Source organism: Centrocercus urophasianus, unplaced genomic scaffold (genome assembly GCF_019232065.1).
Source record: "Centrocercus urophasianus isolate 14NV4802_14NV808 unplaced genomic scaffold, USGS_Curo_1.0 seq_16, whole genome shotgun sequence".
Lineage (NCBI taxonomy): Eukaryota > Metazoa > Chordata > Aves > Galliformes > Phasianidae > Centrocercus > Centrocercus urophasianus.
In genome coordinates, this window is record NW_024884711.1 from 29951101 (window position 1) to 29978025 (window position 26925).

At 39.0% G+C, this 26925-nt stretch overlaps 1 protein-coding gene across 1 annotated transcript in view; it reads right to left on the reverse strand.

Moving 5' to 3' along the window:
* The window catches only part of NEBL (nebulette), a 240161-nt gene that overhangs the window by 121358 nt on the left and 91878 nt on the right, over positions 1–26925 (reverse strand). The window contains exon 4 of the mRNA XM_042817112.1: positions 8471–8578. Coding sequence (XP_042673046.1) covers positions 8471–8578 — 108 coding nt within the window. The remainder of the gene's footprint in view (positions 1–8470; positions 8579–26925) is intronic.

Genomic DNA, 26925 nt, shown 5'->3' on the forward strand with positions numbered 1-26925 from the left:
GAATAAGATTATTTTAAAAGGACCTATAAGAGTGTCACATCTGCTTCCTTCAACTACCACAGATCCACTTAAGCTAAAATATTTCCTCTCACATCTCTAAGGACAGTTTCAGCCTCACAGTTGAGAGGATTCTTTGAGCAGTTTTCACTGCTCACTGTTGAGCTGTTGAAAGAGATCCTTCTCCAGCAGAAATTGTCCCAAGGTCACATGCCATTCAAGCCCAAATACTCAGCTCTGACAGCCAAGCAGTTCCATTTTAGACAATTTGATGATACAGAGGTGGGTTTTTTTCACATATTTGTAGCTTACCATAAGATCACTATACATTTGGGTTTAATATTTCAATGGACTTACCCAAACACCCATCTGAATTTGCACACCTAATGCTTTTACAGGCAGTTTGGGATATAATAGCTGAAACTATCCACTGATGACCATTATAAATTCCTGCTTTTAACACTAACAGCTTTTCCAAATACAGTTGCCCCTCTTGGGCACAATTCTGTTTTCCAGGTACTGATTGGTAAAAATCCTTCCGTTCTTTCTGTTGAAGAGTTATGCATCTTTCCATTTGTGTCATAAAATAAGTCATCTTTCAACATGTTACTGATACATTCTAAAGCTTTTCCTGCTCTGAACCAGGTAGCTGATCTTTAGCAGGTGAAGAGCATCACCTTGTTATGGATGGATACTGGCTTTACTACATCCATGGAATACAACCTAATGTGACTTACTCCTGCAAATTTTCCTGTTTGTTACATTATTCAATTCTACCCGTACTGACAGATCCCTACACAATACTGTAGTGAGTAGATGACCATCCAAAAAGTATTCTTCATCTTGGCATTTTAGAGTCAAAAAATTACTTTTTTTTTTCCCATGTGTTTGGATTTATTGTCATACACATCACAGGGATTAAGAAAACTGGGAGACTGGGAGAAGGGTATGTGGACAGTGAAAGAAGTCAGTGTCACTCTGGTGCAACAGGACCACACTGCTCCAGATTCTCAATGATTCCCTCCTTTCCAGTAAACAGCTGTGAAATTCCTTAGCAAAGGTGTGCCTCTCTCTGCCTTTAATGGACAGCCAAAATAGAAGGCAAGGGTTTACTCTGGGACCACTCACTGGTTAAATGTGAATACTTTAATCTCTATGGTTTAGTTCTTTATGTAAATAAAGCTGCATAAAAGAGCATTCCAACACCTTCCCATTTCTTAAAACATACTGAAAATAATTTGATTCCCTACAGTAAAGAAATGAGAAAGAAGCTTTAAGGAAAAGTCCAGAAGGAAGCTACTGGTTGTTCTCACAGGAACATTTTATGGTGTAAAGGATATTATCTGGCACAGTAAAAATATAATAAATGAAAAAGTATCACAAGGATGAATGCTTGTTGACTACTCTACATTCAGAACAAAGTAGGAAGAAGTGAAGAGAGCAAGAGGCCATTATATAATTTGATCTTTTACTGAAAATGTAGGAAAAGAATTACAAAAAGAATACAGGAATTACAAAAAGAATACAGGAGCTGATTTAATATAGTATTTTCCTAACTTTAATAATACTTTTATATAATAATAATGATTATTAATTAAAGATTTTTTCATAGAATCATAGAATTATTAAGTTGAATATACACTGAAGTTTGAAAAGCATCCTCAAAGGTCTCCAGCTGATCACTTAACATGATTTCTGTCTAAACAGATATGAAAGGTGGGCCAAGGTGAACCTAATGAGGTTCAACACAGCAAAGTGCAAGGTTTTGCACTTGGGCCGGAGGAATCCCAGGCATCCATACAGGCTGGAAGGAGCGGTCCTTGAGAGCAGCCCTGCAGAGAAGGACCTGCGGGTCCTGATGGATGAAAAACTTAACATGAGCCAGCAGTGTGCCCTTGCGGCTCGGAAAGCAAATGGTATCCTGGGCTCCATCAGAAGAGGGGTGGCCAGCAGGGACAGGGAGGTGATTGTCCTCCTCTACTCAGCTCTTGTGAGGCCCCATCTGGAACACTGCATCCAGGTCTGGAGCCCCCAGTACAAGAAAGACAGAGAGCTGTTAGAGAGGGTCCAGAGAAGAGCCATAAAGGTGATCTGGGAGCTGGAGCAACTCCCTACAAAAACAGGCTGAGGGAGCTGGGCTTATTCAGCCTGGAGAAAAGAAGGCTGCAGGGTGACTTCATTGCAGCCTTTCAGAATGTAAAGGGAGCCTATAAACAGGAGAGGAGTCAACTCTTTGAAAGGGTAGATTTCAGCAGGACATGGGGAAATGGTTTCAAGTCGAGGAAGGGAAGATTTAGTTTGGATGTCAGGGGGAAGTTCTTTACTATGAGAATGGTGAGGCGCTGGTGAGGCTGCCCAGAGAGGCTATGGATGCCCCGTCCTTGAAGGTATTCAAAGCCAGGTTGGATGGGGCCCTGGGCAGCCTGGTCTAGTTTTAAATGGGGAGGTTGGTGGTTGATGGCCCTACCTGTGGCAGGAAGATTGGAGATTCATGATCCTTGAGGTCCCTTCCAACCTGGGCCATTCTGTGATTCTGTAATGTGTTCAGTCACCATACAAATTTCTGAAAGTTACAGAGTATTTGAAGCTATATAAGAATCTGTTTGCAGCAAATATTCATTGTCATCTAAAATTAATGTGATTCATTTTCTAAGTCATTTCCAAAGCATTTATCAGGACTCTGCATTAATAAGAAGTCAAAATACTTCAACACAAAAGTAGCAGAAAGCCGAAAGACAAGCAGGCTTCTCAGAGTCTCTATTTGTATGTACATATAAAAAGCAAGGCTAGAAGAGGAACCCAGAACTGGGACAAGGTTGGAAATGACTCTGTACATGTATGTTTTACTGCATAAGAGCACAGTAGAAGTTCCATCTTCTTACAGAGGTACACTTATATTAGGAATAGGAATTACATATTCAACCTCCTATCTTCCAATCAGAAAAAAAAGTGGTTGAATACAAGTGTGATTTGTTTCATTACATGAGTTACAGCCACCATATTTGAAATGCAGTTGTCTGGAATTAAACCAAAAACACACCAAGTAATTAATAGCTCTTGAAGTTGCATTAAACTGTCAAGGGAAGAAGACAATCAGCACCATTGTGAGCTGAGTTTTGCATGTCTGTTTCATGCATGCAGCAGTTCATAAACTGCTACTCCTGTTATGTAGAAAGATACAGTTGTCATATATGATCATATGCATATTTTATAAATGAAACAACAAAAATCATGCTTAGTAATGTAGAGACAGTCAGATCAGTATGAATCACATCAGAAGCACTGAAAATCCCAGCACTAAAATAACATAAGCTCTTTTTGTGTGCAGTTTAACATTCTTACCCAGTCTGTTGATGTGCCATGGTTGGCTTTGTGAAATGTAGACATTCATGTTGCAATCAATTTTTCTTGTTTCCTTTCATGCTATTGTTCTCCTTCACTTGAGTTCAATGCAGGGGAAAAGTCCTTAGAGACAAGTATCTGCAGGCATTACACCATGAATACTATAAATGAAACTCCAGGCCTTGTTCACAGCATCTTCTGCCAATTTTCTCTACAGTCTGTTTTGGCAGTTTGAGAGACAGCCTTACATTTGAGCAAGTAAACTGGTTGATCAATTGTGCCAATACATTCCAAAAATGGAGCTATGTCTCAGTATCTGTTAAGACCAGTTTCTAATTACAGATGTGCAGAAGTGCACAAGTACAGTAGTAATATGACTTTAATTCTTCCTTTGGTTTTATACATGTATATATATATATATATATACGCATATACATTTGCACCACATCTGAGGCCATGGCCAATTCTTTTTCTTCATGTCTTTTTTCCAAAAAAAAAGATATTTGGTCCTCCATCACCTCCCTTGAAGCTGTATAAATTCAACTGAAGGCAGTTAACGCTTAATATATTAAAAAAAAAAAAAAAAAAAAAAAAAAAAAAATTAAAGCATGCAACATTTCAAAATCAAAGACAGTGAATATGTAGCATTGCAATCTCTCATATTCAAATTCACAAGCTGCCTTTAAGAATGTTACAAGATTTTCATTTGCAAAATTCTACTGAATATCATCAAAACATATATACCTAAGAAAAATGGAATTTTACACTACAATTCAATTGTATTTTAATTTAATGTTTGAAATTATTTTCATACAAATAATCAAAGAATTCTGTTAATTTACTCTTTGGAATTACGATGTCTAAATAAAACTAGTTGGCTGTATTTGCAGCTTTAACATAATCAATTGTACTTGGGTTCACTAACATCAGTGCAGAGCTCATCTCCCTCTACATAGAGGAATGATAAAATTATCTTCTCTTTGATAAGGATGTTCCATCTTCATATAAGGTCTTAACCAAAGTGGAATACCTCAGAAATACGCTTTGTAAACCAAATCTGATCTGTTTTCTTATATTCCTTTTTTACCCTAAGGCACAGTTTCCAGTTTTACATATAATTTATACCTGCTGGAAACTTACATATAAAGAAATTGCAAGACCACATTTTGCAAATTTTGCTATCTTCCTCATATGCAAAAAGGGCACAGACATAAGCTGCTTGCTACTTGCTTCCAATGATTTAAGGTCATATTAGCATGAAAGGGGAAGTGAGAAATGCCTATATAGGGACTCAGTGTAATGAGGACAACCCCTATGAAGGCTTCCATGTACCCTTCCAGTAATACAATCTAACAAGACTGCTATTCAAGAACTGGCCTATATCTTAGTGAAAGCTTCACATCACCTCAACTTCTATGGACCTTTGCCTTGCTGTACACTGTACAGAGATTTACCAGGAACAGATTTAAGATTTTATCACAAAGTATAAAACAGGCTTCAAACCATACAGCTGAACATAAAAGTATAAGTTGCAGCTCATTGCGGTGAACTGTTTTAAGTGTTTAATTTCCCCAAAGGAAAGATTATTAGATTGAGCGCCTACTTCTTCATTTAGCCATGTGTTATGAGAGATCAATAAATAGATTTTTGCCATCTTTAATTATTCTGTTATTTTACCACGTTAACCTGGAAGATCAGTTTACAGTTAGCCTATCAGCAAAATCACCTATCAAAATACGTTTTGTTTTTTTTTTTAATCTTGAGAATACTTGCATTCATAATCAAAATCCTATATCTCAAAGTTCTAAATAGACAAATAATACCCCTAGGTTTTTAACAAAGTTAATACATTTCCCTACACAAACAGCATAAGTTTTGTTTATATTAACACGCCAACATTTTGTTTGTATTCAGTGCCAAGAAACTTCATTTGCAGCAGAAGTGATGAAAACCTTATATTTGAAATAATTGGGGACAAAGAAAACATACAGTAAACTATAAGCATTTTCACATACATTAATTAATATAATGTTTTCCTTTTTTAAAATGCCTGCTCAGCCATAGAAAGAAAGTCCTACAAACTCATCAGTAAAAAAAGCTGCTTAGTTTATGTAGCATTCTCTATATCAATCAAAACTAGCGTGCTTGTATGCCTGGCTTACACCTCTCAAGCTAGCTCACTACTAAGCTGCAACAGCTGTAGATTGCAGTAGCTGATCCTGAAAGTCCTAGAGAGGCTTTGTGATTCTAACAAGCATGCCATACATCCACATAATTAGGCTTCTAATGCTAAAAAGAATAAGAAACATGAGAGTACATTTCTTTCTTTTCCAAGAAATCCCATTCTGTTTCTGATATATCCACCATGCTATGAAACAAATTCCATTAGATTGAGCTAAGTCTTCAGAAGTCATATTGCTGGTGGCAAAATAGCAACTGAACTCCAACCTCCCTCCATCAGTCCACTCTCCTTCCACTCCCCCTGCTCTCTTCTCTATCATAGGCTTTATACTGATAGCATAAGATATTCTTTCAAAGATCAGAGCTCTACATTAGTTTTAATCTACCTTTCAAAACTTATTACCACAGCAAAAGACAATATTTTAAAAAGGTTTCCACTAGATAATACCTATCATTATTATTTATTTTCATCAAAAATAGCTAAGCACTTACCCCTCAAGGCAGCAGCTACAATTTTGTTTCAAATAGGCTCTTTGAGAACTTTCTAATACTTCAAGATGAAATCAAAACAAAACTGAAAATTAAATATATATACATATTAGCATTCTTCCATTTTGCTACATATAAAAAGAAAAATTATTTTAAAATTATTAAAGTGCTTACCTCTCAATGTCTTGTACTCTTATTTAGATCCTTAGTCCATGATGTATACTGTTTACCTGCTAAATATAAAGGCTACTCTGTGTGGAATGCATTTCTATACTACAGGAATTTGCCAATTAGATTCAAGTTGTGGTCAACGCAGAATTGTCTTTCTAGGACGTAAGGCTATAAATCAAATGAGATTAATTTAAAGAAATGTAAAGAAAATGCAATTTCGTTTATAATGCACATTTTTAAATTCCATTGTATCTAGATTAATTATTTCTAATAATGTCCGTGACTTAAAATCTGTGTCATCTATACACATCAAGAAAATAAAACAACTCTGTGTTAAGACTGGAAGGAACAAATTGGCATTGTTAAGGCTGAGGTAGTTAGGAATGATAAGAGAAGAGATGAATATTGAAACAGGAAAAAAAAATAAAACAGTTTTCACCTTCAGAAAGATATTTCTGGGTCTGGAAAGGCAGATAAATATGTTTGGTTCTAGTACCAGACAGCATCATGCATTATGCAATAAGGTGTTCTGCTAAAAGAGTAAACCCCTTATCCCAATCCAAAATAGAGCTGGGGAGAAAACTGTTTCCCATCTCACAAAACATCCTGAATTTGGCTTTAATTTTCCAGATTTCAACAATGGAAAACCCAATTTGCTTTGAACAAGAGAAAGAGTATGTAAGTGAGCTGTGTCATACCATCCTAAGTGCTGATGTTGAGGGTACTAGGCTTAGAAGATCTAAATTAAATTTCTTGGTTCACCAATATCCAAAAATGAATACCATAGGCCTGTTGTAGGGTACCCCGCTTGACCTTTCCTAAAAGAGCAGTTCCACACAAGGGATTAAGCATTTGAGCACTGCTCGTTTCATCTCCTTGATGTGTTCCAGAACTATTGCACACGAAAGAATCACCTCTGCTCTAAGAAGCTATGTAGGTCATGTGAGGACCTAAGTTAAGTTCCTGGTCTGAATAAAAATGTAGCTGATTAAAAGCAGGGACTCACTGAAGTTTCCCAGATCCCAAACTGAAGTCTTAATGGCCATGTTTTTTGGCACTCTGAAGGATGCATTCTTCTGTTTCACAGATCAGAAATTTCAGTTGGCCCCAACATTAACATAAGATATGAGCTTATCTACCCACAGGATCATCTGCACAGCTCTTAAATTAACTGCCCTCCCAGATGGCCAAGGCTCCAGGAAATGAAACCTCAATTTTTCACCTCAAAGACCAGCTCTGGACATCAAAATCTTAAGTGGTGAAGATTTCAACAGGAATGGAATATCTCCATTGCTGTGACAAATTCCTATTATTTAGTGAGTTTTTTCCAATAATTTCCCAACTTGAAAAAAATATTTTTCTTTCAAGTAAAAAAAAAAAAAAAAATTTCATTTTCTTCCCATAACCATAATTGCAATCTGATACCATGCTAGCATTTTATCACTAAAAATAATTTTGAAAAAAAATTGAGAAAAAAAAAAAAAAACACCACAGAGAAAAGTTCTAGTAGAAGCAGAACAACTGGAGAGAAATTAGGAAAAACCAGTAGTATATATTCTGTATGTTCCTAGTACACACTGATTGTTACCTGCTTTACATGTATCATAAATTGCACTATGTGTCACCCAATCCTCCATCATGTAGAGAGTTAAGTGTATTACAAATGAATACAACACAAAAAACTTTTTCAGTGAAAATGTAACTCAGGAAAAGTCCTATTTTTAAATATTCCACTCTTGAAAGCACTCTGCATTCACTTTCTAAGCTACTGAAACATGTGGTGAAGGTTTTCTATTTGCCATTGCCTTCTCAATGTGTGAACACTGTCTTGCATGTATTTTCTTTTAAAACTCGGTATTAAAGTTTTATTTGATTTTTGAAAGCTTCATCTTGCAGGTTAAGATTTGACAGCCCCTGCTAAAAAAAAAAAAAAAATCACTTGGCAGTTTATGTTATTTGTATAACATATCTAAGTCAAAGATACAAAAGTATTCTTATTTCCCAGCAGATAATTGAAAAAAAAAAAGAAAAAAAAAGTGTAAAAGCATTGTGGTATAGAAAGTACTACGAGCACACTTGATGAAATCTGGAGAGGTGAACACACATTGCCAATGTGCTGTACAAGTCCACGGCATAAAGTTGCACACACTTCAAAATCTAGCATACACAAATCACTCACCAAAATCAGATTCTTCACTCTCACAGACTGCATCAGAAACATCAACAAACACTCCTTTTCTCAGACACACTATTTCTCCACCTCCAACCACTTGAGGTGGCAGTCACATACATTACTGATTTGTTCCTGAGTCCTTTTCAGTCTTTGTAACTCGGGCGTATCGGTCACAATACTGAACCCTCTTCCTTTGCTTTCTTCAAAGTCTCTTTTGTATTTTACCTACAGAATAGAAAATACAGAAGAACATGGTTGTTTTTATTTTTCACAGAGAGCGCCCCTAGCAAGTGTATTTTTTTCTTACTGTAAATAAAGCACTTATGAAAGTGCTTTCAGCCCTTAAAGGGAAAGCCTTCCCTCATCCAAGACCAGAGACAGCACAGCCAGCAACTGGGCAAAATTTCCCACTGCTGAGGCAACTGCCCCTAAGATTCCAAGAAGGCTCACCTCCACACATACTGCAACTACAGAGATATCTCTCATTCTCAAAGCAGTAACTACAGAACATTGGATACCAACATAGTACCAAGCAAGCACTACTTTCAAATACAAAAAAATAGCTATCACTAAATTTGTAGTCTTTTACTGTATTTTCACATTTCAGACTCTCTTCGTAACGAGTTTACCATCCTCTTCCCCAGTTGTAACATAAATCACATGTTAAAAAAAAAAAAATTGCTGCATGAAAAGAGTATTTAGGAGATTGCAAAGTCAAGCATTCGTAAGTTAGGAAACAGTTGCCTGGATAAGCTCAATTTGTCCCTCTTGTACAAATACATTAGGATATTGTCTTTAATCAAGTAATCATATATTATCCTTTGACAGGTCCCCTTCTTTATTCTGTCTATAGCAGAGATCATTCTATACACGGTCGTATCCTTTTTTGTACCAGACCAATCAAATCCTACTATCAGGGTAGGGATATTACTTTCTTCAGGAGTTTTTCTACATCTTTCATCAATCATTAACCTTCTAATCGCATCTTGGAAAGTAGGAATGACATTATCTGCACTTCATCAAGAGCAACAATAGTCTCAGGGTATCCAATTTCAGAATCCTAAAACTTGAAAAAGTTCAAGTTAGAGACCTAAGTTAAGTGTATGAAGAAACAAGATAAAATATGAAAAATCTTGAACAGCTGTTGAGTCACAAGGAAAAAAACTGTAGCAAAAAATTGAAACACCTTTCTCTCCATGGCTGAATTCAACTACTTTATCCATAACTATTTCCTTTGCTTCCTATGCCCTGTGCTTTGTTTGCTACAGACAAATTTTGCAACACTTGGCAGAGCAGTTCCATGAATAGCAGTGTTCTCTACGTAACTGATACCCACAATACCTGTTGCTCATGCACCAAACCCTTTATCCAGGGTTGGCTTCATCTTATTTGACCAGCTAACATTTAAGGTTATGATGGTGATGTACAGGGAAAAAATATTCTTAGATCACAAAAGTGAAGTTTCACAAGGTTATATAATACCTGTCCTGTCCATCCTAATTCTAGAAGTGCATTTTTGAAACCTTTGTATTTTCTCTAAATGCAGTTTTAATGCATATAATTTTAATTAGGAAAAATTCTAGCATGGCGTTCTTGAGAGTCAAGTTTTTACAAAGGCCTATCACACACAAATCCATACAGCACTGCAGTAAATGATCACTGGAACACTGAAAAGGAACATTTTTCATGTGCTCTATCTCCACAGCATGGGATTCCAACCTTCTGGCTGCATGAAAAGGAATTGTTGTGGACCATATATAAAATATATGGCACAGATGATGTACCTAAGTAACAAAACGTTTTTTATATATATTTCCATTAAAACATTTTTTTAAAAAGCAATAAGAACATAAAACATGACTGACATTTTCAGTTGAATATCTGCATGCATCCATTTGAAAATTCACAGGTAATGTAGTTACATGTTGACTGAAAACGCATTTGCAAATATACAAAAAGATTGATTTTTTCAGCAATCTTCAAACCTGTTCTCAAATTCCTTAATCAAAACACGAAGCACAGCTGCATATGTTTCACTGTTCATAGGACTGTGTCTAGCCAGCGTACCGACATGCACAAAATCATTTGCCATAATGGGAGCCATCACGCCCTGCACCCTGCCTGTGTCCCAGTTGCAGCCTGGCAGTGCCGATGGCACAGTGTTGGCTGTTGGTCATGGGGGTGCTCCCAGGGCTGGGCCAGGGACAAAAATGGAATTTAATTGCACTAAGCCAATTTTAAGTAGAAAGTAACATCCTGTATAGGAGCTGTAAATATTGCTATATTTAGTGATGTAAATAATTGGAACTGTTGAAATTCAGTTTTGAAATGGACGTCTGTAATCTCTGCAGACAGTATCATAAATCCAGCCATTTCCCACAAAGATGCATTTTAGCAACTCATCACCAAACTCCCAGCCTGTGATTTTATAATGCCTCCCTCATGACTCCAAATCTCACTGCCGTCTCACAAATGCAGAGTACCTTCAGCAGTGAGTGCCCTGAAAAATTGATCCTTTGAGGAACTATGTGTGGCATAAACATTAGAAATAAAACAGTAATAAATCACCATGAATGAAAAGGTTTAAAGTGAAAATACTTCATCAGAAATAACTCTGCACAGACCCACATTGAAAGGCTAAGCGATCCAGCAGACCTTTAACAAATCTAACTTAAATCCATGACATCAGCAAGATATCTTTGAAAAGCCCAAAGATGGGACTGTATATAAGTCCATTTATGAAGTCAGCATGAAGCAGCCAAGGACACAGGGTTAGCCTTCTTGCTTTGCACATAAAATCTCGTGTTGGTGAAAGTGCTGCTCCCTATTCTGCAGATATACTCAGTTTTTGGCAGCAAAGCCATCTATTAAAAAAAAAAAAAAAGATTATTTTTCCCTGGGAAATGTACATATAAATGTACACGCGTAAATATAAATGAAGCCTCAAAGATCGTCCTAGTCTTGAAAGAAGGAAGAGCAAGACTGATTTAGGTTAGGGTGGCTGAGACCCTTTTTTGGGGGACAGCTCCTCCATGCCACTTTGCTTGTGAAAGAGATAGGCTGCCCATTGGCCACAAGGACTGCCTTCCACCTCCCCTTGTGCACCTTATTTTTCAGCTCCCTCCTCCTCCTATGCCAGGCACCAATCCCACCATCACAGTCACCATCAGAGGCTTCTTAATGTAACGGTAGTCACCACTGCCCCACTCTTTGCTGGGGGCCTTATAAAAGCCCCTGTATCTGGCCCAGCACTCCCAGAACTACCAGATCTCTCATGATATCCAACCAGGCTTGGAATCAAGAGAACCTGGAGTGACAGTTGCCCATTTTTATGGGGGAAGGAAGAGACTAGGTTTGCAGAACTAGAGAGGCAGAGGAGAAGAACAAGTGAAGGATGAAGTGTACCCATGGCCTTCAAGCAATGGCTGGCACTGTGACTGCTGCTGCGGAGCCCATGGAGGTGGATCCACCTGCAACGCAGCTGGCCTGTGTGGAAAACTATTATGCCAGGGCTCCCATCAATGCAGTCACAATGGTGCTGTCGAGGTCCAGATGCCCATCTCCCTGTGCAGCCTTCAGGCTAGAATTAGCTGGGAGTCCATCCATTAACTTCTAGCAGGCTTACCTGCAGGATGATTTCCAGTCCCATCCCCAGTTCTCACCACTCTGGAAGAGGTGGCATCTCTTCTGCATAGATTCCCAAGGAAGGGGGCAAATGTGGACTTACTTTTCTTTTGAATGCTGCACCATGGCAAGAGGATTCTCCCCTCAGAGACCTACTATGGACCTTGAGTTCTGGAGGTAGAGGAGTTGTCTCAGCCTGAGGATGAGAAGGGTACCCAGCTGGTGCTTAATGACAAAGTCAGATTCTCTACAGTGTGCACAAAGAACAGCAGCAGATCAATGAAAAACTTAGAAGGAGCTGTTCCTTTGGAGAAGACACAAAAACAGTGGACAGAGCTCATGAAACCAGAAACATACAGATAATGAACATAAAACCAATAGAAAGCAGCGTGAGGCCCAGGTGAGTCCATCAGACAGAGAAAGGTGTATGGCCAAGGCACATCAGTTATCCAGAGAATTGCAAGTGGGCAAGATACACCAGTCCATCAGGGGACAGGAAGCCCACAGAGGTGAATCCACCATGAGATGATGAACTGATGGAAGTGGATCTACCTGCGGCAGACATGAACAGATAATGCCCCAGCATACTTTGGCTTTCTGTCACAACATCAGGGCAACAGTACCAATTCGCTGTCTGCATCACAGCCTCTGCCCTCACCATTAACTTGGACACAACAAACAACATCCTGATAAGCCGTTCCCATTCTCCAGGCCTCATGAATTACAGAATCATAATCATAGAGTAATCATAGTCATTAAGGAAAAGACCACTAAGATCTTCTAGTCCAACCGTTGATCCATCCCCACCCTGACCACTAAACCATGTCCCTCAGTGCCACATCTACACATTTCTTGGAAACCTCAGCGACAGTGACTTCACCGCTTCCCTGGACAACCTATTCCAATGCCTTAGCAATCTTTTTGTGAATAAATTTTTCCTAATATCCAACCTATCAACATGAATCTCCCCTGTCACATCTTAAGTTCATTACTTCTTGTCCTGAGTGAAGAAATGATGCCTCTTTTTTATGGAGCCCAAAGGCAGGTTCATGTCGAGTGTCAGGAGAAGGCTCTTCACCAGAAAGTGGCTGGACATTGGAACAGGCTCCCCAGAGAAGCAGTCACATCACCTAGTATGACTGAGTTCAAGAAGCATTTGGACAACACTCTCATAAATAAGGTTTGGATTTTGAGTGAAGTCAGAAATTGATCATTTCTGTGGATCTCTTCCAACTCAGGATATTCTATGGTTCTGTGACTACTTTCTAGTGCTTTTTGGCACCTACCCTTAGTCCAGAATGATTTACAATAACAGAAGCACATATCTACTCTGAAACCACTTAACAAACAAAAAAGGCAGTGCGGGAATTCAGTATGGTGGATCCTCATGCTCTCACTATCACTAGAACTGTCAATAATGCAGATCTCAGGAACTCTTCAATCCATCTATACATCAAAAGATTATTCAGTCACTCCAAGCAAATATTAAATCCAAAAAAAAAAAAAAAAAACCACTAAGCAGTGTCAGAGTTGATATCCTTTACAGACAGTTCTTCACACCCTTAAATGGATCAGGTACCTATAATCTGCTCCAAAACTACTGCATAATCAGCTCCAAAACTACTGCATATCCCCCAGAATAGCATCATCACACCTGAAGTAGGGCAAGGAAGTAGCCAAGACGTGTCGCAGGCTGGAATGGAGGATGGGTCTCATACCCTGAGTTCTCCCTAAGAGGAACATTCACAGTCAACTGTCTCTACCATACCCCAGCTATTTATACATTTATTTAGGTGTGTTTTGTTTGAGGCTTGCCCAGAGCCATCTGCTCTTTCTGTGCCCAGCACACATAAGTACCTCCCAAAGGACACCATCTGCTGTGCACTGGTGTTTGCAGACAGGCAGGAAATGCTCTTCAACTGTATAGGACCTGGAGGCACATATTGACAAGGATACCTTCGTCTGGATGTGCTTCTTCCATACAGCACCTAAGTTTCTGATTTTACCTTGATTTATTTTGCTTCTTACAAACTTAATGGCAAGACAGAGAAAAAAAAAATCAGACTTTAAGAACATGACTAGAAAATATTTACAGGTAAATCAAACGTAAAGAATGATTCCCACTTGCCTCAATGAGACTTTGTTTTAGTTGACTAGTCTCTCTTCAGAAGGATCTGTAACATTATCTAGTCTGACAAAGCTAGGTTTCAGTGTGCGCATCTCCTGTCTTCTAACACTGTCCATAGTTCTGAATCCCATCCACCTCCAGCTAACATCAGGGGAATTTAAGTTCCCTCTAAGACCTCAAAATCTGATATTCAGCCTGCCTGAGAACCGCCCCTTCTCATGGCAGTAAAACATTGGTATATGGTTACAGCAATTGTCCGCTGCAAATCTAGCACCTGGAAAGCAGGAAGAGGGAATAGCCCATAGGGCAGGCCAAGCAGACTTTTAAATGAACTGGAAACTAAAGTCAGCGCAAAAAAAGCCACCAGTGAGTGCTGCTGGAAGGAAGGATTGCAGAGTGAAAGGCTTCATCCATCTAGTCATTTAGTTTTACTGTCCTTGGTCAGTTAAAAGAATCTGTGTTAAAAACAAGAAAAGCTGTAAGTAAAACAATTTGGCAATTGTTCCCAACATACACATGCACATTTTACAAATTTGCCTCTTAATACAATTAGAAAAGCAATTTTCTCTACTCACAGCTCTGAAACAATTTCTGTAATAGTTGAAACTTCTTGTGAGAAAAGGTTTGTCAGTTGAAGTTGTATTAAATCTGAAACAGCTAGCACAACAACACTACAAAAAGCATTTGCAGTCATACAGAATGAAAGGTTCACGTGCCATCACTAGCATTAAATGCATGTCTTTCTATGGACATCATTCAAAAACTGGGCAAGTACTTCATTGGTGTCCCATAGGGTATGCCTGAACATGGCCCCAGCCATCTGTAAATCTCTTTACTGTACTTCCCTGAGGACCCTCACAGTTCACTAGGGAGACACATCCAACAAGTATCTTGGGCTCAATGTCAGAACATTTAAAATATTGGATGGGAGTAAATTAAAATGTATAAATAGTAACTTTGCAGATAACGGCTCTGTAATGTGGTCTCTTTATGCTTCAGATAGTGAGACTGGCTCACAGTAAAAGCAAAGGCAGAGGAGTTCCAGACTCTGAGATGTGCGGGGACAGGAAATTGAAGGCAGTGAGAGATCAGCAATTCCAGAATGAGAAAAAGACTGAGCCCACAGTTTGGATATATTGTAACAGCATGTGAACAGTAGCTGGGATCCAAGACAAAATTACCACTGACAAGAGGGCAGTCTGGGACTGCTTCAGCAGACTTACATCCAAACAAGTCACCTATGTTCTACTCCATCAAGCTTTTTCACTGAAACAGCTTGGGTACTTTTACCTAAGAAAATATTTAAATACCACTAAATATGTTTCTGCAGCGACTTGCACCTTGTTTTCCTAATGGGCAAAGCAGAGGTCATATCCTTTCCTATTAAAATAGAGCATTAATATTCTCCAAGTCTGCAGACATAGAGAAAGTTGCATAAAGTGGCAGATCAAGCTGTTTTCCACTGACTTCCATAAGCAATTACCTTCCATTCAATTTGTGAAAGAAACCTTAAATCTAGCATTTTGGAAGCAGTAAATGAATTCTGTGCAGAACTACAGCTGCATTTTCACTGCAGTGGGAGAGATGAGGCAGCAACCTTTATGAGAGATAAATATTGTCAGATCTTCCATCCACTCCCTATCACTCCATATATTCTGTGTTTGAACTAGTTTATCTCTAAGGAACAGAAGCCTGAGGAGGTAAAGAATTTCCTACTGTGTCCCAGTGGAGGTAGTTCTGCCTTTGCTGTATTTTATCACCGCGCAAAAAATGAAAGATTGATATTTAAAATCTAAATGCAACTTGATAAATTGTGTCAAATTTTAATAATGTCCTCAAAAATGAAACTTCTAAACTTCTTCAAATCATGATCAGTTGGTAATTATAATAATCATCATCCAATTATCAGATGTAAAGGGAATAATAAAAAACATTTTTAAAACCACATATATAGATTTAAAAAAAAATAAATCCTGGAATATGCTGTTAGTACCAGATTCAGAACTAAACTGCTGCTTTCCCCATCAGAAAACAGAACCTTCAGGAGAAGATGAGCTCCTGAGCAATGTGCTCTGAAGGAAGTACACAGCAAATTGCAAGCATGTGCAAGCCTGCTTTGCCCGCCCTCCAGGGTGGGCAGAAAATGCATAACTGCTGGCTTGGTAGGGCATCAGCACCAAGCCTGTAAGGTCCTGCTGAGAGGCAGGATATGTTAGCTCGGGCTCAGTGCCACGCTGAGCACGGTCACACAGCCTTTAGCTGGCTCATAGTGCAAGCTTCTGCCCACTATGTACGAGAGAGATAACCTAAAAATGCACTTACTCAGAAAAGTCAGGCAGGCAGAACCATGACAATTCTGGGCATAATAATAATAATCCATCCCTCCACATGTCTGCACCCTCAAAATGAAAGAAAGAAATAATACCATCTAATAAATCTTCCAAATAATAACAGGTTGTATTGATCCAAAGGCTGTAAAAAAAGTCATGCAAAGAATCAAGCCAAAACTGAGCTAAAAATATGCCATGGGAAGTAAATACTGATCCCAGAAGGGACATAAAGAAGGTTGACCACAGGAAATTGTAATGCACACCGAGTAGCCAAGGTGCAGTCATACATTACCAAAGGTATCCAAAAGAAACACACACTAACAGACAGCAGAAGCCACCATGTGATGTGCAGGAAAAGAAAAAAAATCTGTAAAATTCTCAGGACCAGCTGCCAAAAAGACAGGGAATATTTGCTGCTGTAGCACAATCTCCGAATGGCTGAGGTTGGCAGGGCCCTCTGGGTCCACCTGTCCCAACCCCTGCTCCAGCAGGAACAACAACAGCTGGATACCCAGGGCCCAAGGAGGAGAACCCACGGCCACTATGGGCAGACCTATACCAATGTTCCTGCACAGCATAGAAGTGCTTCCTGGCATTCAGATGAAACCTCCTACATTCCAATTTGTGTCCACTGCCTCTTGTTCTAGAAAAAAAAGAGAGAAATTCATACAACTGCAGAGGACCAGAATGCAGCCCAGAACAAAGTGCAGAGGAAACAGAGCTGAAAAACCGAATTTGAGCAACACAGATGTATGGCACACAATAGGCATTATAGAAAATGATGAAATGTCGTACAGTAACACCTCTTAGACTCACTTTAATAAACTCAGGGTCTCTCATGTTCATTGCTCAGAGTTAATGGATCATTTGCCTTAAGGAGCTCTTACAGAAGTCCCTTACAAATGCTTATTCTGTTCTTTCCTGTTTACGTCTTGGAAATTATATATCAAGTGGAAGCCTGAAGTGCAACCGTAGTTGCAAAATCTATAGCCACTGTACTCACAGCATCCCTTTTGCTGTATTATGGACATCTCATGCAAGCATTTCCTCTGCCTCTGTGTAACTGAGTGCAGAGAAGAGGAACTATATACCATTTCCATTTAACTGTAAGCAGAGTCTGAAATCCTCAGGATTTTTCTCTCCTCCAAGGTATCTTTCTGAAGATAAAACCCCAAGCTACTGAAGGCACACTAGTGCTTTAGAACAAAGTGTATTTCTAAAAATTAGAAGTAAAAAGCAAAACAATATGTGACTGCGTATAAAACCAGACTTCGGTTAATGTCTGCAGCTTGGCACCCACTAAGAAATTTTGGCTGAATTCATAACATTATATAATAATAACATATTTATAACATAACATAACATTCAATTCATAACATCAAACAGTTTTTTGAGGCTGTAAATTCTCAGTTTTGTTCTTCATTTTAAAGTGAAAAGGGGAAAAACATGAATGGAAAACTACACACTTAAGAAAGGTAGTTTCACACATAGTAAGACAAATAAGCCATCTCTGTTTAAATTTTCATCTATTTTCAGTTCTGAATGTCAGCTATTCTGAAGAAATTCCAGTTGCAGATGCAAAAAAATTTCTCTAGAATTGATACAGCATCCTATAAACGCAAATCTAATATCTGCACCAGCAGAGTCTCAGATACAATGACAACAGTAAGCAGATCAGAACTGTAAGAAACATGGAAAAGTCATACAGAGTTCCAGAGCTACAGCCACGTGAACTGAAATCAGAAAATGCCAAAAGCAACAAGCAAAATCACTCCTGCAACCTGATTGTAATTGCCTTTTCTGCATTCGCTCTGAGACTGGAATCATCAGGAGGTTTCCAGCACCTTCAAATTGTCTTTCACAATCCTGATACATTCATTAACAATAAATAAATAGAAAAACATACAAAGAGATAAGATTGAAAAACAGACTAAAAATCATCTCTTTTTCTGTTTCCCCACAACATAAAGATACATCTAATTTCCTTTAAATCTTCACTGAGATCTTTTTCCTCTCTGCACATTTGCCATTTCCTGGCAAGTCTGATGAGATTACCTGGCTCATTGTGGAGAACTGTATGACTGACGCAGGCAATGTCCTGCACTCACAAGGAGGATAGAGGCTCATCACCTTGCCATCACCCCATGCATCCCCATGAACCCCAAGAAGCCCACCACAGCCCTGCCACTGTTGACTGGCAAAGAAACACAGCTTGGCACAGGTTGCTGCAGCACACATATCAAAAAGTCATAGCCACATGCTCAAGGGAAAGCACCACAGTGAGAGCACAGTAACTTGAAGGCATTTTGAACAGAGCTGATATTAACAGCCAAATTAGGTCACTTCATTTGTCAGTTATCTAAGGGAAAACAAGCAATGAAAATACAACTAAATCTTTCTTCCCTCCCCTATCAAAAATATTTGATGCTCAAAGTCTCACTTTTACATTCTTAAAATGAGATCACACTATTAAATCATTCCCTATGCAAGGAGTTAAATTTTAAGATCTTCTCTAGGAACCTCAGCTAAAGCTCGTTATAGTTAATAGGAAAATTCCTAGTAATTTCAGTTTATCCCTTAATACTGTCACTAATCCAGTGAGCTACTCAGATTGTGATAACTGATAGGAGCTCCTTGGACAAAAAGCAGATACTTCTGATACAAACACTCCACGCAGTCTAATCCACAGCTCTGCTTTTGCAGTGAGCAGAGAGAAATGAGCATTTTCAGAGAACTCAGCCCATCCTAAGGAAGATATTTAAAACACCTTAGAAGCACTTTCTTCTTTTACAAAGATCAGCTGGCTACTTTGGTACTTCCACTGCAGGTATCTGGGCCACATGAAATGAATTCCACCCACAGCCTCGATACCACCCCACTGCACTGCCTGCATCTCTCCTGTCTTGCTGTATTTTCATGGTCTGCTTCAGAGTAAATATGTGAGCAGTTTTCTAAGGCTTCAGAATTCTAGAGCTACATGTGGATGCTGCTATGCACAACTTATCATGGTGCACAATCAGTTTTCAGATGCAGAGACTATCAGCTGCAAACAGCATGGTATTTTTTTTAAATTGAGAGCTGAATCACCAGATTTTTCAAGCTGTGCCTGTAGAGCAATATGTAAAACCAAACTAAAATAGTGGTTATTTATGATGTGTAAAGGAACGAGAAGGGCAAGGTACCCTTTAAATGCATCCATTATTCATTCCTACTGAATACACATGACTTCTGCTTCAAACAGCGAGGGATATGTTGTGAGAGATGCCCTTCTAATAAAAACAAGACAGGAATGTTAGTACCAGAAGGTTCCCTGCAGGCTAAAAAGTGACAGTTGGCTGGGCTAGGATCAGAGCAAAAAGCGGGGTGAAACAGCAGGGCTTGCTTGCATAAAGAAAAAAAGCAGAAAGAAAAGGAAGGCTCCACAACATAAAGAAATGATTCCAGAAATGAAATCAAAACTTAAAATAATTTTAAAAAAAAACCACTATGGAAAGAAGAAAACCTGTTTCAGAAAATAAAGACCAGGCATTTCAGAGGAGCAGACAGGGCTGCATGTAGCATTTCTTATCAGAGATGCCAGCTAACAACAATGGGCAGGAGGGGAGGAGGGGAAGAGAAAAATAGTTACAAATAATCCTGTTTCAAGTACTGAAGGCCACAGGTATTTTTGTTTTACAGGGGGGTGTTTTTCTTTGGATATTTTTTTTTTCCTCCTTTACTGATAAAGGAAAACAAACTCATTGCCTCTTAGGAAAAGAGGACTGACATTCCACATACATCCTACCTTGATTGCTTTTAGGTTTTGAGAAGGTCTACATGGATGAGTAAAGTTTTCCTCTTGAGAGCACTGATGAATATAACATTGTCATTGCTTTCAATGTTTGTTTTTACTTCTCACCTCTAGTAAGCAAGAGCTTATCCCTTCCTATCCCTTTCAAGGCAACTTATATCTTATTTTTTTTCTTGGTGGGAGACAGTAGTGACAAGGGAGGGATGGTCTAACATTGAGGAAATAGAAAGACTAACATGTGATGTTAAAAATCCTGAAGTATACTATTTTTCTTAGATATGCAATGGTTTGCATATTTTTTCCAGGTATTTGCTCATCTGAAAGAGAGAGGGCTCAGCCCGCATTCAACCAGCATACTATTCCACTTTTTAATATCTCAGGGAATATCATATCCTATGGGCAAGATGCAACAGAGATTTCAGTCTCTCCTGTTCCTTTCCCATATCCAGGGAAGTATATGACAAAAAAAAAAAAAGGCAAATACTACCTCTAAGAGCAATGCAAGCATATGTACAAATCAAACTGACTGAAAAAAGACCCATCCAAGTGGTCTGATAGTCCAAACACACGCTCCCTGCCTCCCAGGACAACAGAGACATGGAAAATAAACAGCGAGAGGCAAATCCTCATCTGCAGCCCCAATTGTGGACACCAAGTCCACAAGTCAAGACATAGTCTGACGGCTGTTGCTTTACTTGAATCTTTGCTTCATATGTAATATTCCAGTGAATGTTTATTAGTTGCAAAGACTTCCTTCCAAAGCCTACAAACTCTCATCTGCTAGAATAATAGAAAAAGGCACAACTATTAGCAACTGCGTCATGTGCTTTCCAGCATACTTACAGAGATTGGATACAACCTTCCCCAATTCAAAGTTGCCCTTTTCCTTGATATTTTTTAGTATTTTTCACTGTAGGAGAACATTACCTACATTAGTAAGTTTGATCCATTGGTATCTTGCCAACTTCAATGCATATTTGCATATTTTGAGGAATGTTAAATATTGTAAAATTAGTACTAATATAGTACAGAAAAGAAGTGTGAAAAGAAACACTCTCTTTACAATGGAAAAGCACCAAAAAGCAACATCTTTATCATTCCACGCAACTATCTCTGTAAAACACATTGGAATCATTACGCCTTTGTTGGTTAAAGAGAAACACAGGCAGGCTCTTTACAGGTGTTATTTACACTGATACATTGTTTTTAGATTATTTAACAACTGCAGAGCTTAAACACACATTTTAAGTTCCACCTCTTAGAAAAATAAGGAGTATTTCAAGAATCATGCCCAAAATGATGGGAAGTTTGAAGGGATGCCATATTGATGCCTTTCCCCTGGAAAGTCCCCAAGAGCTGAAGCAGTCTGTGGGCACTGCAATGGGTCTGCGCTCAGTTTACTGCAACCAGCAGGAACGTGGACCTCAAGAAATCCAGCTGCAGCTGGGGTGTCTGAAGGGGACCTTTCTGCACAATAGCTTGCAGTTACCTAGGGAGATCTTGTCAACAGAAAGGCAATTGCTGAAGGAGAACAAAAGTGAAGTGCAAGACTTGACAAATGAGGATGACTGCCTCTTCTGACACTTGTAGAACATACTGGAAACAGGAACATCATGTTATACGTTATATGACGGCAAGCAAAGGAATAAAGGCACCATATGCCCAGCACAAGGCAGAAGGCTCTGAGAAGAAAGTACAGCACTGCTGTAAAAACACTGTCAGATAACATAGCAAGAAAGAATTGCACAAAATCACAGTCAGAGAAGAGCAATAAAGCTCATTAAAGGACTACAAAACAAGACTTATGCTGAGAGCCTGGGATTGTTTAGTGGGCAAAGAGGAGGCTGAAGGGAGACTTCATCACCCTCTAGAACTTCCTGGAAGGAAGTTGCAGAGAGGAGGTTATTGGCTTCTTCTCCCGGGTGACAAGTGATAAGACATGAGGAAATGTCCATCTCTGAGCTCAGTTTGTGGTTCTAGGAGGTGTTGCAGCACAATTTTGCTAGTATTCAGTATGGGGGTTTATCTGTCTTCCTTCTGTAACATCTGGCACAATAAAGTCCCCATAGTCCTGTGAAAAACGGTGACCTAAGAATGCACATTCTCACAGGGTTTGGTTGGACTTCATGATCTTAAGGTCTTTTGCAATCTGAATGATTCTATAAAATGAACAGATACAGATGAATCACATCCACAGCATCAGAGACAGCTATTACACTAATCAGCATCATATTTATAACACATTTATTTCCTCGTCTCTTACACTATTCTCCTGTCTCCTGCAGATAGACTATAAGCTCTTTTCAGGTGCATCCTGTTTTCCGGACTGAATTCACACAGCTCCCAGCAGAGCAGCAGCCAGAACAAGAACCAGTAGTATTGCAGCCTCAGTACCACTGAGAGCTGATAAATTTGCAGTTGTTCTCTCTGCTGGAATTCAATCAGGGTGCTAAGACTAAAACCTGTACTCTCAAATCCTCAGCCATTCAGTGTTCCTTTCATCATGACTCAAGGTACTTGGGGTCCACAGATCAGCAGGGTGCAGGAAATGGGCTAGAAAGGCAGAGGAAGAGGCAAAGAGGAACTGGCAGCAGTGAGGTGAGGAGCTGATCCCCTCCCCGGCCCCGACCCTGTGTCAATATGGTGTGTGAGTGTTGCTTGTCTCAGATACATCAATACTGACACAGGCACTGCCTATACCAGACTTTGGAAACGTGTGAGAACTACACATTTGAACAGCTCGTCTGTCACTGTACACATGGTGCGGCTCAGATCAGCATACGGCACTGGCATGGAGATAGGAGCAGATACTCAGTTTGTACTGGCAAAAACATATTTTTGGTTAGCTTAGTCTAACTCTCGCTGCTCCGAGCAAAGTGTACGCTGTGCATGCCCTGTTGTACCATCACGTCTGTGATTATGTCAGTTCCAGCTCACACTGTCATACCTCTGACAACAGTTTCAGTTCTGATTTGGCCCTCAAATCAACAAGGCATCCGATGGAGAGCTGTAGATTGCTGCCTCCAAAATGCATTATTCTTCAAGGTGCTTGGCTTTGTGTTTGTTTGCTGCATAGCACAAATAGCCCCAGAGATGCAGATAACCCTTTACAAGATCAAGGCAGGTTGGCCCTGGTGATTCTGCTGGAAAGGAACCTTCCTCACCCCACTCCCGCAGGGCACCAGGATTCAAAGGGCAGTGGAGGCAGCAGTGGGTCAAGGCCAGGCCCCAGAAATGGAATGACGTAAGAAGGAGAGCAGGAAGAACAGAAGAGAAGGGGCTTAGAGGATTCAAGACTGGGTCATCTACAGATCGTGGACCAGTCTCAGTAATTTTCTCAAGAAAAATGGAGGGCGAAATATATTTGGCATTGTAAAATACCAGGTGGCTTCACTGTTTGGCAACCATCTGGTCTCAGTTTTCTCTTTGTTAATAGCACCAGCATCAAATGAGACAGAAATAGGAAATGTTAACTATTAAAATATACACAAGTAGACAAATAAAAGCTACCATAAAGCAAAGGGAACCCAGGAAATACACTGTAATGACAAATGTGCAGCAACTTACAAAACAGCATTTTTTTTTTATAGCACGGCCATCCTGAAATATAACAAGTTAACTCAATGATTGTACAATTACACATTAATTATGATATTTTTGCTAATGATTTATCATTGTCCTCTCTCTCAGGTCCTGGAGAAACCACTTACACACAGACACACACCATACAGTAACAAAACTGCAGAAACAGCCAGAAATGTTCAGATTCCAAACAAGCTAATTCAAACCAGAAGAAAAAGACTAGAAGAAGGAGGGAGACAGCAGTGGGGCCAGAGCTGTAGGTGAGTACAAAGGACCAAACCAAAGACCGTCATTTATTGATCTGACATCTAAAATTTAATTAAAAAGAAACCATATTTGTATTTCACATGGAATTTTTTGTCAAAGATAGTGATAACTGCACGAACTACTTAAGTGCTCTCTGAAGTCTCATTACTTCAAGATGGTTTTTATAGTCCCAACCTAAAATCAGTTATTACTTTAAAATATGGAACGCATGCAAGGCCAATTTTTCAGATTGGAGAGAGGAAAGAATCTGCAGCTTTATTCATCTGCATGAAAAAACTCTTGTTTGCACATATGCAGTAGGCTATTATGTGACACACTACTTTTGCACATTACTAATCTACACCCACAACAGATTTAATTACAATTTTGCAGGCAGAGTTTAAAGACCTTGTCGCAAAGTGTTGATTTTTACATTAGAAACAGAAAAATAACAACTCCAGAAAGAAAATCCAACTTGAAAATTGAGGCAGAGTAGCTGCTCAGAAACTAGGGACCCTTATGGCCTCTGCCACTTGATTTCATGGTCTTATTCCAGCTGTCAGAAAAAAACAATAGATGAAAACATGATGAGAAGATTGAATATTCTACCAAAATACGACTACGTTCCATAAATGCCAACATGTATAAAGTAATCATTGCCACAAAGTAACAGCACCCATTTATCACGTTATACGTACTGAAACTTGTCATCACAATCATATTGTGTGCTAAAGAGATTAAACACAGCTCTGGTGTAAGATAATTCTTGACCAGTAACAGACTTTTTTTTTTTTTATTAACTTCTTTTCACCAGCACTGTGTCTGAGGAACTTTGCTCCTTCCCACCTGCCTGCTAAGTTTCTGACAAATACTGTATCCTACGAAATTACTAATTACTGGTAGGTGCCAACTAAGACTGCTATTTGTCTTAGTCCTCCTATTAGAGGAATCCTGCTGAACAGAGACAGAAAGCACCAGGCACACACAGTAAGTATGGAGAGAGCGCTCCTGAGAAACATTAGGAACCCCCCAAAATACAATAGTGCTGCCACAGGGCCATGTCCCCATGGCATTTGAGGGGTATTCAGTTCAAGCCTGGCATCGAGGGCTCTGCGTTGGCATCTTTTACTGAATGCACAATGCAGTGCTTGTTGGAAGACAATATTCGACGTTTTCTCTGATACCATGGAAAAAAAGTAACAAATAGATTTCACTAGCTAACAGAAGACCAATGATCCTCGGCCCCCATCACTCTCCTGAGTCACAGAATCACAGAATTGTAGGGGTTGGAAGGGACCTCTAGAGATCATCGAGTCCAACCCCCTGCCCAAGCAGTTCCTACAGCAGGTCACACAGGCAGGCGTCCAGGCGAGACTTAGAAATACGTGATTAAGCAATGAGGTAGAGAGTTGAGAATGACATAAGAAAACATCCTTTGTGCAGACTCTAAACTTTAACAGACTAAACTTCATTTCTATATCTGTTACTCTTTAACAGTCAATATAAAAAAAATCTAGTTACACGAAAGAAAAAATAGGCACATACCTGTGGTGACTGTTGGCAAATACTTGACAATTTAGAATTAAAAGGCCATATCTAAATTGTATTTTGGCAAAGATAAAAAATCATCTGAGGAAAACGGAAATAATCAATACACATCAAAGGCAGATTGTTTGCTAAAACTCTTTATCATGCACATGCAATCTCCTAGAATTTCTTGATTATGCTCTCTTTGATGTGAAAACTGTTAAGACTGTGTATGAAATTCATGACTACGCAATATTTTTAGACTGGGGGCAAGTCATTCTCCAGAAGCTACTCAAGTCTACAATTATTTTAAATGGTAAGAGTAGTATATGAAAAAATACTGGAGTTATTACGAACCTATTTGTTATCGAGATGCTGAGTGTTGATACTGTGTTTTGGCTTGGGACATCTGTACTGAACCATCTGAAATTGTTTCTTTTTTGAGTTTCAGTGAGTACTTATATCACAGTTCATCATAACCATCCACAATATGGCCTCTTTAAGAGTAAAATGTCTAAGTTCAATTTTTCTTAGACTGATCTATAAATCAACAAAAAGCTTGCAGTTTTGACTGGGAAGTAAGGAAATCAGTGCAGCAAATACAGTAGCTTTTCCTAATTTTTGTTATTAAATGTGACATATAGTAGTGAATGTCCACATAAACCATTGCAGATGTTACGAACTAGACTGAATAACCAGCTTGGTAACGCAACACTTTTGTGCAACATTTCCCACATGTAAGCCTTACATTCCTTGAAGGAATTTCTAAATTCAAGAAAACTGTCCCAGCTGGTGGAAGGAAAGCCCAAACAGATAATATTCTGTTTTTATTTTAAATGAGTAGGTAACAATTATAACTTGTACCTCAGAGATCTGCACATCCTACTCTACTACTACTCAGACATTGACCAGTGACACATTTCAGTTTGACCTCAGCCACCTACTGCTCTGGAAAGAATGTTTGGAAAAAAGTTCAGTCAAATTCAAACTTAGTTTTCACTACAGCCTGAAATCTCCCATACATTTCATGCTATATCTTGCTTCTTCAAATATCAAAAAAGTTTGAGCAGAAACAAGAGAAACATCTTCTTTCCCACAAGCCTTTTCATCATTTCTTCAGCTTACACTATAATTCTGTGATTCCAGTAATTACATAACTCACAGCCAAGAAAGATTCAGTAAGCAAAACAGGACACAATTGCTTCTCTTCAACATAAATGCAACTACCAAGCGTGGTATATATTAAGTACACCGATGGGTTATGGAGCCCTTAAAGTTAGCACTGATTTAATTAAGAATTCCATAACTAAATCCACATAAATCTGGAGTTTTAGATCAGCCTATT